General features: G+C 32.9%; 2 protein-coding genes across 4 annotated transcripts in view; one reads left to right on the top strand and one right to left on the bottom strand.

Annotated features, from left to right (window-relative positions):
• Positions 1-11,904, top strand: part of LOC102613942 (uncharacterized) — a 91,172-nt gene extending 79,268 nt beyond the window's left edge. Inside the window, exons 1-5 of one of the 2 annotated variants that reach the window (XR_008052765.1) lie at positions 7,631-8,060; positions 8,213-8,294; positions 8,855-9,983; positions 10,082-10,151; positions 11,513-11,904. Coding sequence is in view for 1 of the 2 variants with exons in the window: in XM_052436247.1 (XP_052292207.1) it covers positions 7,990-8,060; positions 8,213-8,294; positions 8,855-8,875 (174 nt within the window). In the remaining variant the exon portion in view is untranslated. Of the gene's footprint in view, positions 1-7,630; positions 8,061-8,212; positions 8,295-8,854; positions 9,984-10,081; positions 10,152-11,512 lie in introns of those variants that run through there. The other variant, XM_052436247.1, reaches the window with a different exon arrangement.
• Positions 1-16,529, bottom strand: part of LOC107175100 (disease resistance protein RUN1-like) — a 36,992-nt gene that overhangs the window by 16,635 nt on the left and 3,828 nt on the right. Inside the window, exons 4-5 of one of the 2 annotated variants that reach the window (XR_008052747.1) lie at positions 16,376-16,452; positions 15,617-16,304 (exon numbers count right to left, since the gene is read on the bottom strand). The exons of the other annotated variant lie outside the window; for it this stretch is intronic. The gene's annotated coding sequence lies outside the window, so the exon portion shown is untranslated. Of the gene's footprint in view, positions 1-15,616; positions 16,305-16,375; positions 16,453-16,529 lie in introns of those variants that run through there. 2 annotated transcript variants of the gene reach the window in all.

The following is a 16,529-nucleotide window of genomic DNA, read 5'->3' as shown; positions in this document are numbered from 1 at the left end:
CCTTTCAAACATTGAGGACAATGTTTCGTTCTGGTTGGGGGGAGGGAATAGTCGACAATTGTAGAATTTTGGTTAAGTTTTTACTAATTTTTGTTGTAGAAACTAACTGTTGCTAACTTAAGATGGCTGAATATGGAGTGTAGTGACTCTAGAAACGCATCTTCATCGTTTATAAAAAAAAAAAAAAATTCAGACATTTTCTTTTTCTTTATTATGTGTTTATGTTTATTTTTCTTCTTTTTAATTTCTCCTCTATAAATATACATTTTCCAACTTTTGAGTCGAAGATGGCTGAATATGGAGTGTATTTCCTCTAGAAACGCATCTTCTTTAAAAAAAAAAAATCATTTTCGTTTTCTATCATTTTACGTGTAACTTTTCTAATTAGTTTTTATGCATCATTTTCACATTTCTGCATGCATATTTTCCTTTCATGTTTAGAATAGGTTGGGGGGTAGAATGTTGTTTAAAAAAAAAAAAATTTGTGTGATTTGTTTTAACATTGGGTGACATGATTAATTTTAAATTTTAGTATTTGTATTATCTTTGGTCTTAAGTGATGTTACATTATGTTTGCTACTCTACATGTTGATGTCGGAGACATATATGAGTTGCTTGAAGGAATGAACATGTCATAATAAGTACCAAGTGAGTTTTTGAGCCTATTATTTTTCTTGGAGAATAACCCTTTTGCCCACTCTTTATACAGCTTAGCAGTTTATTATTTTATACACGATCTCTAAATTACTTTTGAGTTAACCCTAAAAAAAAAAAATTGTAAAATAAAAAAAAAAGAAAAAAGAAAAAGAAAAAAGAGTGTGTTGCTACATTTGGAGGCCCATCTAACTAGTAGATATGGAAGGTTATTTAGAGCCCTAAAAGACGATGGAAAGGCCATCTTTGATCCGTTTGAGCCTTTCTAGCCATCCCTTTTATTAAATATCCATAGTTAACCCTTTTGAGCCTTTAAAAAAAAAATATATATATATATTTTCTTTGTCAACTTATCATCTTGACCCACTCCGATTTGGAGTATTACCCGATGTCTTATAAGTTCCATCACCTATTTATGTTTGAGAAAATGTAAATAATTATGTTGTTCAGTGAAGTTGTGCCAAAAAAAAAAAAATAATAATAATAAAATAATAAAAATAAAAACAAAAACAAAAACAAAAACAAAAGTTGTTGTTTCAAAAGAATAAAAATAGGTGAAATCCACCTTGCAACTTCCAAAAAAAAAAAAAAAAAAATTTCTCTGCATTTTTCTCAAACATACACTTTGTTTTCCTTATTTTCCTTCTTTGTTAGCCATGTCCCTAGCCTACGTTTCATCCTAATAAAAGTCCTTCTTGATTTTAGGGAACTATAGTTTGAAGTAGAAGCTAGTTATATGGGCTAAAAAGATGTAGTGATGCATAATTAAAAAAAAAAAAAGATAAATAAAGTGGGTTGACTAACATTTTATTTGACTTGAGATCGTATTATTTCTAAGCTGAGGGCATATTTATTTCATCTTGGTGAGAGCATGTGATATCACTTCTTTATTATTTTCTCTCTCAATTACCATTCATTGGAGTGACTATTTTTATTGGGATTAATTTATTTGTGAGAGTGTCACTACTTCCAGTGAGATTTTGGGGTTTGACATGTCATTCTTGAGAGTAGCTAAAACAAAGTCTACTGGGCTAATTCATGTGGATGGTTGATGTGGGTGTGATGTTGCTTTAGACTGGAGATAATGCTTATACTTTTATTTGAGTGTTATCATTAATCTGATGGAATAAATACGAGTGTTTCTATTAAAACAAAAAAAAAAAAATTATTTTGAATTTGAATTTTGTTTTCGCTTTATTTGCTAGGGACTAGCAATAAGCTGGTTGGGGGGTGTGTTGAGTATTAGAAAATGCATATTTATAAAGGAGAAAACCGTCATTTTACATTTTAAGTCTTACTAACAACCCTTACTTTTATATATTTAACCTTCTTGTGATTTAATTACATGTGTTTTATTTTAATTAAGTATTTTATGTATTTTAGGGGCATTATAGTCATTTCACAATAAAGGAGAGATCAGACGGCAAAACGGACATCACTTTTGAACTCAGGACGGTCAAAAACCTTAGGAGGAGCATAAAAGGAAAAATGGCACTATTCACATGTACGGTACTATTCACGTGTACGGTACTGTATACGTTACTGTTCACATAGACGGATGATGACGTGGCATTGACCGATGATGTGGCATTGACTGATGAGGTGTCACGATCCTGTTGGACTAAAATTCTTATGTACTGTTGATGGTGACGTGGCAGCATATCAGTGGACGAAAAATCTCGCGTACGGTGCATGCATCACACAGGATTATTTTCAACCAAACCGCGTTACTGTTCATCCGGGTCAAACCGCGTTACTGTTCAAAGTCGGGTCAAACCGTGTTACTGTTCATCCGCGTGGTCAAACGTGGACTGTTGACTAATGACGTGGCGCAATCCTGAGCGTCCAAACTGTTTTTAATCCGATGGCCATGATTTACTCCATGTATCTATAAAAAGGGGGCCTCCCCCCCCTAATTTGAGATCTCTGAATCCATTTTTGGGATCCATTTTCTGTAATTCCCTCTCCATCTTGTATTTTCTTCGTATTTTAATAAATTTCCATTTTGCCCCTAGTTCAATTATGAGTGGCTAATTTTCTTTCAAGCTTGGGTTGAAGGTGAAGTCTCAACATGTGTCATGGGCTTAATTTGGTAAATTTATTTTCTCTTCTCCTCTAGTTTTTGTGGATGTTTTGACTTCTCGTCGACAAATAATACTAATCTTGTCTAGTACCGCCTTGGTTACACCGGCCCTCTAGTACAAGGTTATTATTATTTGGCACGATAAGCCCTTAGCACCATATTGATTAGAGCGTGGTTCATGAGGTGTGGATTCCCCCCTCATGATTTAATTGGCATTAATACGGATTATTTAGCCCATGATGCATGTTGATACGGATCCAGATACCCAAGTACGTCATTTCAATAGAATTCTCTTCAATTTCTTCTCGCCATTTCAATACCAATTTTAGAATTTATTCTCGTCATTTTAATTTAAGTTGTAGCATATTTCAAATCATTTCCACCATAATTCCAACCACCCATTTACAAAATTAATTCTATATATAATTAAAATCCACCTCCTCGTGGGATCGACACTCGTCACCATTGATCTACACTACAACAGATTCGTGCGCTTGCGAGTACATTAAAATTTGCACAACAGCTGCCACCATTTTCATGAATCAAACTAAAACAAAGCAATTCAAAGAGAAAAGAAAAAGAAAGGAAAAGGTGAGAAGGGAAGAAAACAAAAGGAAAAGAGAAGAGGAAAAGAACAAAAGAAGAAAAGATGAAGAAAGAAGAGGAAAAGAACAGAAGAACAAAAGATGAAGAAGAAAAAATAAAGAAAAGAAAAACCGAGAGTGAGAAATGATTTTGAAAAGAGCAATTGAGAGGAAATATTATAGGAAAGAGAATTGGATAGTTATATCTATATCCAGTAAGTCAGTAGGTAACGTATTTAAGAAATTTGAACAATTATGATTTAGTTTATGTCACATGTATAAGTTTTTATATCAGTTCTAACAATTAATTTTTGAACCCTATATTTTAGGAGAAATCCAAGAATTAAGGAATCTATAGGAGCTCCAACGAACCCCGAAGTGAAACATGTTTTGTGAGTGGATTACAATTATTATTTATATGTATTCTACAAACTATTTATGTTTGATAGTATGATTTAGTATCATGTTATGATTATATGTACGCATATTATATGATTGATTCAATCATAAGATGTGATTGCCAGATACCATATGTGTACCCTTCCCCATAGGCTCTATGCATGTGTAGTGAGACTTAGATTACTCGACCCTTGTGATGTAGTTAATTCCGCTGAGTATTGAGAGATTTCCCCCCCACTTTACTTGTGCAATGATGATTCCAATAAATATTGAGAGTTATTTCTCCTACATATTATTTGGTGCAGTTTTATCATATATATATATATATATATGTATATATGATTTCATATTTGCTTGTGTAATGTGTTCAATGCGAAGTTATGTCATACAATTATATACAAGCACTAGAGCACTAATTTATTTATAGATATATATATATACACACACACAATTATATCCATTCATTTAGCCACAAGTATATTATTTTCCTATTTATCCCATTTCTTTAAGATTTTCATAGGATTTTGTGCAGTTCAGTTTCTAATCAGTTGAGGTTGGGCCACAACACGCATTACTGCATGACTTATATTTCAAGCACGTTTGTGTTTATATGTATATATCTAAAGTGTAAGTATGTACAGTAAGATGTGAACTGTGCAAGTTTTGAATATATTTTTGAATGAGGTACATATGTTATTACTTGTTTATAACAAAGGCCGAGGCTAGTGTTATGTATTCATGAATTAAATTTGTGTCACAAGCTTTAGATATAAGATCACAAGATTCACCTCGAATCTGGCAGAGAGGTTGGGTCGGGTTGAAATACAAGTTATGCAACCCAAGAGGGGGGGGGGGGGAATTGGGTTTTTAAAACTTATCCTAATCAAACCACACAACAATCTAATCTAATGCCTTAATAAATTTGAAAACAATAATTTCAATGAAAGCACAATAATAAAAGAGTAAGGGAAGAGAAAGCAAACTCAAGGATTTTTACGTGGTTCGACAATCACCGCCTACGTCCACGCCTCCAAGCAACCCAAGCTTGAGGATTTAACTATCTAAGCCTTCCAAGGCTTCAAAAGCTTACAATTGACTTCCAAGGTGTCAATGAACCTTTACAACAAAGAGATTATCTCCCAATCTCTTCACTCAAGTGTCTCTCAAACACTTAAACACTCACAAATTTGATGAGGAATTGAAAATTACAACAAAAACTCTATCAAATAGTAGATATACAAATTGAAGAACAAATATATTTTAATAAATGATTATTTATGAGATTGAAGCTCAATATATGTTGTGTGCACTTGTTTATGCTTGCCAAGATTACCAAAAATGAATTAGATTTGAGTTTATATAGTTTGAACTCAAAAACTAGTCGTTATGCACATTTTGGTGATAATCGGCTTACCGTTTATGGAATCTGGTTAGCCGCTTTTATGTTACCATTACAGCAAAAATTGAAATTTCAAAATATCCAGCATGCTGCTTTTCATATTCGGTTAGCCGCTTTTGAAATTCGTTTAGCCCTTTTCGAAATCCGGATAGCCGCTTTCATTCTAGAAGCTTACTGCCCAAAATTTGGCTAGCCGTTTGTCACATCCGGTTAGCCGCTTGCTACAGTAACCGGTAAAGTGCACTATTTTTTAAAATTATAGTTTGACCTCAAAACTTTATAAAATTGTATTATGGCCCAAAAAGTTATATTGTTTTGCAAATAGGTCCAATTTCAGAATCTCTAAATAATGCTTGATATTCCCAAAACTTTCTGAAATTATGATACGGCCCAAAATGATATGAAACTTTTTAAATAAGTCCTTCTCCAAAATTTCAAGCCATATTTGTTGATTTCAAAGTTTTCAAAACTCTTTCAGTTAAATTATAAACTTAAAAAATAACTAATTTCATAAAATCATTTTTCCATTAAATATAAAACCTTTATAATGTGAAAATAATGATTTATTTAAAATGTATAAAAAATAATTTGAGCTTAAAAGATTAATCATTCTTAATTTTGTTTGTTATCATCAAAATCAACATTATGGAAATATATATGTTAACACGGGTTGTGTCATGTATGATATGCACTTACTTAGATTCAATATAACCATCATTTACCTAATAGTTTTTCAAAATAAGTGCACATATATTATAATATAATTTACTTTTTATATGGCTGACATGGTACTGATCATGTATTCTAAAATTTGTCCTTTAGTTAGCGGCATTTGTTTTAATATTTTATGCTAAAAGAAGGTCATTTTAAATTTCAAAGTGTAAAATCTATTTTTATACATTTACACAATACTAAGGATGAAATGGTCTTCAACATAGATTCCTTAATAAATTTTAAGAGAGCTGACAGAAAGTGGTTATTTAGAGAAATTGAACAATGGATGGTGCCTTTATTTAATTTATTAATAAAATACATCTAGAAACTGATGTAGTCCAAAAGGTCTCCTTTGTTAGAGTGAAGTAGGAGTAAATATATGAAATAAAATGTTGGAGAAATATTTATGGGGAATAATAATTGCAGAAAAAGGGAGCAATAATTGATAAAACTTATTTTAAAAGTTGGACTATTGGCACCCCTCTAGTCTCCTCATCAAACCCTTTTTTCAGTTATATTTATTTTATTTCCAAAAATTTCCTTTTATTTTCAAAGACACTCTTTTGGTTTTTCATTTAATCTTCTTTTATTGTTAAAAACTCAAAATAATATTGTGCTATTTTTCATCTCTTTTGCAATCTTATTGTTATCCTACATACAAATTAAAAAGTTTTTTAGGTGATAAAGTTTGAATGCTAATCATTAGTTTAAATAACGCATATTTTAGATTGTAGCTTGAAAGTAGTCTTGAGTACAAAAATATTTAATCGATAAGAAATAGGAAAAGAAAATAGATTATTCTAAATTTATACAATTTATCTCAGTTAGGTAAGAAATAATAGGTAGGAAATTAAAAAAAAGATTGATTATTAATGTAAGTAATTTGTTGGGAAAAAAAATCCTACATGTATTTATTTCTTCTTTGCCCTTAACTGTAATTTTACTTGAAATATGGTTTTATAAGAATAATGAAAGGGTGCCAATAATTTTACTCTTATTTTAATTGAAATATAGGTAAGAATTGATGGTGCTTCGATACACATTACGAATGTAGTTTTTCTAGAGAAAAAAAGAGTACGATAGGATCATAGGAAGATTAGATAGATCACAGAAAGGTCCTGACTTCTATTTATAGATAATTATGTACTCTTTTATTTGGATTGTCACTTTTCATGATACCCTTTCATTTATAGTTATTAAATCAAAATTTGAATTAGATCATCACTGGTCCAAAATAAACCATCACCATTTCAAATTGAAGTATAAAAACATGAATGGATGCATCTTTAAATAGAAGAATATATTTTTATTATATTTGACACTGTTTAATTAGACATATCTTTACAATCAAACAGTTATTTAAAGCTCCATTTATTTTGAAAATATTCCAGTATAAAATATATTCTCTCCCTGACATGAGTATTTTGCAAATAATACAGAGCCACCGCGAGTTCAAAAATAATAAAATAATAACATTGCTCCCTTGCTGGACTGGGCTGGATTGGGCTGATTGAGCTGGGCCTGCTATAAGAATGGGTTACCAGTACGAAGCTTTGCTTTGATTATCCCATACACACAGAGGGAAATTGAAATTGATGATGCCGTTGGCCGCTCAATTCCTGCTTCGGATTCCCCAACTCGGAAGGAAAAATATAAACTTTCCGTCGTACAAGCATCGCGGGAATTATCAGCCATTGTTCTTGACTTGCAATTACAGCACCAATGACAATTGTTCTTCATCTTCTTCTTCAAAGAAGAAGAATTACTTAGAATTGACCGACGATGAGCTGCTTCGCGAATGCGAAATGGACACGTACAAATCGTCCGGACCAGGCGGTCAGCACCGCAACAAGCGCGAATCAGCTGTACGTCTCAAGCACGTACCGACCGGCGTCATAGCCCAGGCCGCCGAAGACCGATCGCAGCACAAGAATCGCTCGTCAGCTTTGTCGCACTCTTTTGGCCCTCAAAGTGAGGAGCAGTGTGAATCTTGATGCGTATTCTCCGCCGCCACAGCTTCTTCAAATCCTTCCTCCTAAGTCTACTATTAGAAGTTCAGAAGTTGGTCAACAAATCGGACCTAACAATCCTAAATTTGCTTTGGTATTACTCTATTCACTCTTGCTTCGTTTTTTTTTTTTTTTGGTTAACTACAGGGAATGCAAGCTCTGCTTGATCTAATTTTCGCAGTCCAGGGATCTGTATCAGAAGCAGCAAAATTATTGGGGTATTGCATTAAGCTTAATACTCTATCAAGTGATAATTGAACTTTAAAAAGAGAAATTGCTATATGTAATGTGTTTGATTGGCGTTTAGGTTTCCAATATTTTTTTTAATTTAAGATTTCTCTCGTATGGTGATCTTTTATAAATGTGGCAGTTTAAGCACTGGAGCATTGTCACGGTTGATTCTATCGGATGATTCTCTTCGAATAGCGGTGAATGAGTTGAGGACTTCTAAGGTATGCTAATTCATAGCTGATAGTGTGTATTACGATAAGACTCAACCTGTTGGTTAATTTAAAATTGTTATCTTCTTTCCTATTTGTGCAACAAATATAATACTTGAGTAAGAGTATTTTCCTTTTTACTTTTGTGTTGTTAAGTGCCTATAAGTCCATTTTTTGTTGTTGAGTGTCTGCGTCAATGCCTGATGGCATATTTTTAAGTAGCTTTAAAGCATATTTGGCTCTTTGTTTATGAATAATGTTCAATAGCAACCTGCCCCATTGATAAGAGAAATGTATGATATAATTTTTGAAGATACGTATCTGCATTATGAGTAAAGCAAGAGCAAAAACTGATTAAAAGATGTATCTTCATTATTACGTGAAATGTATGTTCTGCTTCTCATTCACTTTACCAGAATTACAAAAGTTTTATGTTATTGATGGTTGGATTGTTTCTGGGTTATCCTTGTTTTTCTGTTTTAATTACTTTACATACATTATGTGTGTAATTTTTTAATGGGCAATCTTCATTTGGAACATGAAAATTTTAAAAAACTTTCCAATTTGTGCAGGGTATGAAGCCACTTAAGTAGGACTTTTTGGGTGCTACTTCTGTGTTGGGCAAATATTTCTTTTTTTCTTTTTCCAGTCACCATAATGGGGGTCATGGTGAAACAACTTACTAATCACTCTGGACAGGAACGGGCTTCTATAAGTAAAGCACACCTATTTCACTCCTTCCTTAGTATGGAGATGCTTACCGTTGGGATGAAGATGGTAATAGCTGCTATAGAAATTACTTTTCTTCAAAAGGAAAATTCTCAATCTTGGTAAATTTAAAGTTGTACTAAAAGACAAGCTGCCTATTCAACCAATGGCTAAATGTAGCATAGTAGCCTCCTTAGATGATTAATTAGATTGCATTCCTTTTCATCTCTCTGTTTTGATTTTTTCTCCTTTTTGATTTGCACTTCTCTGTTCCTTTCCCCCCCCCCCCCCCAAAAAAAAAAAGTGTACTTTTCTGCCGATGTCTTCCCAATATCCTATGATCTCCAAATGCACAAATATTCTTGTTGTGACGTTCCATATATGGTTTCTTTTTTATTTTGGTCCATTTTCCAACAATATAGAATAGTGAGAAGAATGCTTTATTTTATTGATGCTTCTCTGCTTTCTTGAATGTATGCTTGTTCTTGTTCACATTTTACCGTTCGTGATAATTGGTATGGTCTTTCTTTGGCATCATCAAGCCCAAAATGTGATGAAACATTTTGAATTTCTTATTGATCCAGCCTTCACTTTAGAATAATTTATACACCATACCTGCAGTAAGTATCAATTATAGTTCCGAATGAGTCGAAAGCAGACTAATGTGTAACTTCATGATTTATTTACTGGTTTGCACATCCATATTCAAATGGTTTACTGGTCTCCGGCCAAAAGAGGGAAAATGAAAGGCTTGTGAGACAATCCTCATGGCTTTGTTGACATCAGTTTGGTGGTTGATTGAGAATGAATGATCATACATACATACAAATACTTGTTAGAGGGCTTGTTCTGTTGAATTATGCTGGCGGCATAAACTACAAGGCATTGTTGACGATTGGAGAATGAAGCTATTGTTTCCATTGCTTTGGTTGATTGATCCTTTGTTGAAGCAAAGGCCAATTGCAGATGCAATCTTTGAAGATGTGAAACAAAGTTATTTTCTCTTCTCTCTATTCAGTCCATCGTTCATTATACTAAAACACTAGAGTCAAATTAAAAAACTCTATGATGTGTATGTATTGGTGCTGCAGGGGAACACTGAGGAACATTTTACTATCCATCTATGCAAATAAGACATCTGTGGATGAAACACTGGTAGAGGTATTAACATTCTCCACTTATGTTAATGATATGAGAATGATAAGATCCAATTTTATACATGAAAAAGATACAATAATCTAAATAGAAACGTAAGTTTACAGGCATCTTCAATCATTTCCTTACAAGTCAGTTTTGTGTTCAATTAAATGTACATGTAATTTTAGAATGGAAAAAGGCTTCCCTACCACCACCTGCACATATGCCTTCTTTTTATGGGCAATTATCAAATTAATCCTTACTAAATTTTTTGTTGGCTAATGATATCTCCAAATCCACCCCATTTTTAAAAAATAATTACAAAAAGTACACATTATTTTTTAAAAAATTAAATAAAAAAGAACTTTGGAGAACAAATTAACAAATCTATCTTAATTTACTTTTTGTGACTTAAATTTTTTTCATTATGTTTGATCATAAAGATTGCTTTGACATAAGTCTAAATTGATTATTTTATCCTTATAAGGTAAAACTAATTCTTTAACTTCAATATTTTCTAATTTTATACCAAATTCATTATTTTTAATACTACTTTATTAGTATGATTATAAAACATTAATTAAACAAACATAATGTCTCTATGGCACAATACTCATGTAAATTATTAGCTTGTCAAATTTATATCATTTATTTGTAAGGTAGTGAAAATAATAATTAGATTTCATTTAAAAATATTAGTTCACATAATTAAATACATAAATTATTAGATACAATAACTCATGTTTGTTAGGCAATTTGTTCATTTTATATCATAATAATAAAATAGAAAAATAAAATTTATATTAGAGTTTATGATCAAATAGAGTCAAAGAAATCTAAGAAGAAAGGTAATAGAAGGATTTAATTGATTAACTATACAAAATTTTTATTAATTTGTATTTTTTTAAAATATTGTGAATTCATTATAATTATGTTGTAAAGTGCTGTGAATTTACAAAAATAATGGGATGGAAATATCCCTACCCCCTTTTTTTTTTTGTTTCTTTCCTTTGAAGCTAAAGATTCAACACTTAGTGAAGACAACACGTACGTGTTGCCCACAAAGATTCCAGAGAGGACGTTTGCCGCCACTGAATTTTTGAAATTTTTTTTACTATGTTTTTAATGAATAAAATGTATGACAAATGATATTTTATTTTAATTGTGTTATATAACATGCGAATTTTCTCTTGTCTGTATTCAGTCCATTGTTCATTATCCGAAAACACTAGAGTCAAAACTAAAAAACACTATGATGTGTATATATTGGTGCTGCTGGTAAAGACTGAGGAGCAATTTACTGTCTATGCAAATAATGAATCTGTGGATGAAACGCTAGTAGGCATTAATATTCTGCACTTATGTGCCATTTAAATTTCTTGCAGAAATGGCCACTCATAATTCATGAATTGACATCAAAACTACCGATCATACGAGAAGCCGCCACTGATGAAGGGGCACTTGATGCATTTGTTTTGATCGTGACAGGCCCATCAGGGCTGAACCCAGTGCAATTGATGCCATCAATCTCTATACCTGTACTAATTTTATGGCGTGATGAGGATCCATTCACACCCGTCGATGGACCTGTTGGTAAAGCTGCTTCCTTAATTGGTTGGCTGAAAAATCTCATTGCTGAGGAATTTACTTTCTTATCAACAAGTTTTGATAAGCATTATATATCATTCCTATTGTAAAATGACAAACAATTCTAGTATTTACATTGTATATATCAATTCTTATTCAACTGTTTGAATATCTTTTGGCACCGAAAGGAATGTAGGAGATACTAATCCCTGACGTGTTGCAGAAGCTCCAAATTGATTCAAGAAATGTACCAAATAATTCAATGAAAAGTCTAACTCGCTTCAAAAAGTCAAATTCAGCACAATAGTAAAGAACAATGATTTAGTCATCTATATTGCTCATGTTAATGATATGTTAATGAAAGGCTTCGATTTTTTACATGAAAAAGATACAGCAATCTAAAGAATAGAGAACAGCGATTTAGTAATTTATATCGCTCATGTTAATAGGATTCAACTTTACACATGGAAAAAATAAAATAATCTAAATAGAAATATAAGTTCACGGGCATCTTTAACCCTTTCCTTACAGGTCAGTTTTTTAACGGTAATTAAATTCTAGCCATATGACGATACCATGTCAACTATGGAATCAAATGCACCATTCCGATTATGGAATTGGTAATGATACTTAAAAAAGTGCATACATGTTTAAGCAAATGGATTCCCAACACAAATGAGTTGAGTGAAAATGACATCTATCCTTTTTTTTTTTAATCAGTATACAAAATATTTTTTTTTAAATATATAAGATTTGATGGTGTTTTAAGTGTTCCCTCTTTATGGCTTTTGTTTGCACGTGATGAAACTATCCCATGTACAACAATTTAGATTTAAGAAAGTAGAAATTTTTCGAATGTGATTGCGTTATATACATGAGAGTTGATAAAGTGCGCAACGGGGTGAGTGGCATGTTTTCATTGATAGAGATATGGGCCCACAACATAGCTCCACCAATAAGAACTGTTGCATGTCCTGTAATATCCCACATTGCTAGCTTGTAAACTTTATTATTGGTTTATAAGTCATATGCTCTCCTAATTTGGTAAACTTGTTTTGGGTAGTAAAGCTTAATAACTAGTAATTTTAATTTTCCAATATTATACTTATCACCTAATAAGGTAACGTTCAATACTCTAGTGTGAATTTGTGTTACACGCACTAATTTTTGGCATTTTCTCCTATTATTAATAGTGATTAGAAAAAGGAAAACAATAAAAATACATTCATGAAAATCTCAGTCTTCTTCGTTATAGTTGAAACATGTGCTTGGATCTTCCATTGAATTCGTGTAAATTGGGATGCGAAATAAATGGATCCCACATTTTTTCACCCCGCAGCACTGGCACTCCAAAGATGGAAAAACGTTAAAGTGGACTGCCTCAGGAATGCAATTGCATTTCCAAAAACCATTAAAATCCTCTTTACAGAACTGATAGTGTCCCAAATGTAAGTGATCTAATTCTACATAATTAATTATGCTATGAAATAACCATGTGCCATGCGGATCACAATCTTTGGTGGTTTTCACTTTGAGCTCAAAAGAAAATGAAAACCATCTGCCACAATCTACATGACGGTCTGAAAATGCTAAAATAGCACTAAATGCAATGCCTATAGTCTGCTATTATGAAAGAAATCAGGTGGCATCTCCAAGGTTATAAAAGATCCCACACTTTGAAACTTAAACCACTTTGGAATTTCATTCCCAGGTAGTACGATATGAACTTTGTCCTTGGAATAATCTCTCTGTACCAAAAAATCTTAATTTTAAACCCAAAAAAATATTGTATAAATTGTAAGGAGAGATAGTTAAAGACATAACTTTCCCAGTACTTCTTTCCAACGGGCAGCTAGCGCATGACTCATATGCTGAATTCTCTGGGCATCTTCACCAATTCCTGCAGTAGAATTACCCTCCAATTTATAAAATTATTGCTCTGGTTGAAAAACATTGGCTATAAGATTCAGAACCTAGAGAACAAACCCAATAATGATTGCAGTGCCAGGCAATGATCGGCATCTAAGCGTCGTACAAGGAATGTAGGCTTTAGTAAGGATTAAAGCCCCTCATTATAATTTAGGGAAAGGTATCGCAACACGAAAATTTGGATAATGCTTTCTGGTATTCTGAAGATTTGAGCAACCATGGAGATCAAGAACTGCAAGAGATTTCAACTTACATAGGCTGCTTGGGAGACTCTTCCAAGTACCCGAGCCTAAGTAGACACTGAATTGATGAGGGCAGTTCTTCAATTGTAGTCCCCCTTAAAAATAACCAGCTTATATTACCTGATGAGATCTCTGGAAGCCTCTTCAGTTTTGAGCAGCCTGAAAGATCAAGTTCGGTAAGAAATTCCCAATTAAATATTCCAGATGAAAGAGTTTTCAGGCTTTTGCTACCTCTTAAATTCAATATAACTAGCTTGTTTAGATTTGGCAATTAGCTTATTGCTAGCAAGCTGCAAAAGGACAAGCTCAAAATACTAGGTTATACATGCCACTTCCAATTCCAGATGCCTTGGGAAGACTTGTCCATGGATTTCATTTTAGGATTACCGCGAACACTAAAAAGTTTTGATTCTATCTTTGTTGTGGTAGATAATTTTTCTGAAATGGTTTATTTTATTCCATGTAGGAAAAATTTAGATGCTACCTACATTGCTCAACTATTCTTTCGAGAAATTGTCGGTCTACATGGATTGCCAAAGACAATAGTTTCTAATCGAGATAACATATTTCTTAGTCATTTTTGGCGTACTTTATGAAAAAGACTTGATACAGATTTACAATTTAGTAGCACTTGTTATCTATAAACAAATGGGCAGATTGAAGTCACCAATCGCACACTAGGTAATATCTTGCGATGTTTGGTTAAAAAAATCCCAAGACAACGGGAGAATCTTTTGCCACAAGCTGAATTTGCCTACAACAATGTGCCTAATCATTCTAGTGGTAAATCTCCAATTGAAATTGTTTATATTTGTCCTCCATTGCACACTTTAGATTTGGTTCCTTTACCAAAGCTTCCTGGAATGAGCATCATTATTAATCATCTAATCGATAAAGTGATCGATGTACATGGAGAGGTAAAAAAAAAGTTTGAAGAATCTACTGCAAAATACAAGGCCATTGCTGACAAGCATAGAAGGTTCAAGTCATATGAAGTGGGTGATTATGTCATGGTATATCTGCGCAAACAATGAATTCCCGCAGGAAAATACAGTAAGCTCAAGTGGAAGAAAATTGGTCCTTTCCGCATCTTTCAAAAGATTAATGATAATGCCTATATCATCGATCTCCCCGAACACTATGCCATTCCTAACACTTTAATGTTCAAGATTTGTACAAGTATCATAGTCCAGAATGAATGCTTTGACTAACTCGAGGACGAGTTGTTTTTAAGAGAGGGAGAAAGTGATCCAACATAAGATATGAGGGCCCAAATAGTGGAATAGAGTAGGTGTTTTTTGTTTAGTGGATTGCAGTAGTATGTCTGTTGAGTAGGTATAATTGAATACGAGTACTATAAATATGTACTAAATCCATTGCAAAAGCCAATCTATCTTCAATCAAAATTTGAGTTTTCTTATTTCAAATTCTAATTCAGAATTTGTTATGCCTCTTCTCTTCGTGAGAACGCAAGTTAGAGCAAAATCTAGCAAAACGTTGCGTCATCTTGTCAGGCCTTATATGGGCCTCCAACATTGCTCCCCCAATAAGAACTTGCTGCATGTCTTATAATGTCCCACATCGCTAGCGAGTGATTTGTTTTACTGGTTTATAAGTCACGTGCTCTCCTAATTAAATAGATCTATTCTAGATTGTTGTGTGCGCAATGCAGGAAAGAAGGCCAATAATTTTAATTTTACAATACACATCATGTGCTTTTAATACGTTATACTCTTCATATAATAAGGTAAAGTTCAATACTCTAGTGTGAATGTGTGTTACATGCACCAGATCCCTCGAAAGTTATTACATGAATGCTATGTTCCAAGAACTAATTTTGACATCTTCTCTTATTATTAATAGTGATTAGCAAAAGGAAAGAAATAAAAATACATTCATGAAAATCTCAGTCTTCTTCATCATAGTTGAAACATGCACTTGGATCTTCTATTGAATTCGTAGAATTTAGGAATCGAATTAAATGGATTCCACATTTTTTCACCCCGCAGCACTCACACTCCAAAGATGGAAAAACATTAAATTGGGCTACCTCAGGAATGCAATTGCATTTCCAAAAACTACTAAAATCCTCTTCATAGAACTCATAGTACCCCAAATGTAAGTGATCTGATTCTATATAATTAACTCTGCTTTGAAATAACTGTGTGTCATGCAGACAACAATCTTTGGTGGTTTTCGCTTTGAGCTCAACAGAAAATGAAAACCATCTGCCACAATCTACGTGACGGTCTGAAAATGCTAAAATAGCACTAAATGCAATGCCCTGCACTCTACTATTATGGAAGAAATCCGGTGGCATCTCCAAGGTTATAAAAGATCCCACACTTTGAAACATAAACCACTTTGGAATTTCATTCCCAGGCACTACGATATGAACTTTGCCCAAGGAAAAACATCTCTGTATCAAAAAATCATAATTTTAAACAAAACAAATTGTAGAATTGTAAGTAAAGAGAGTTAAAGACATACATTTTTTCGTATTTTTTGCCAATCGATAGCTAGCATATGGTCTGAATGCGGAATTCTCTGGGTATCTTCAATGATTCCTGCAATAGAATTACCTTGCAATTTAAAATTATTGTTGCGGTAAAAAAACACTACCTATAAGATTCATGACTTAGAG

The sequence above is a fragment of the Citrus sinensis genome, chromosome 3, assembly GCF_022201045.2.
Source record: "Citrus sinensis cultivar Valencia sweet orange chromosome 3, DVS_A1.0, whole genome shotgun sequence".
In the NCBI taxonomy this organism is placed as follows: Eukaryota; Viridiplantae; Streptophyta; class Magnoliopsida; order Sapindales; family Rutaceae; genus Citrus; species Citrus sinensis.
Note: the sequence above shows the minus strand (reverse complement) of the source record. Positions and strands in the feature narration are given on the sequence as shown.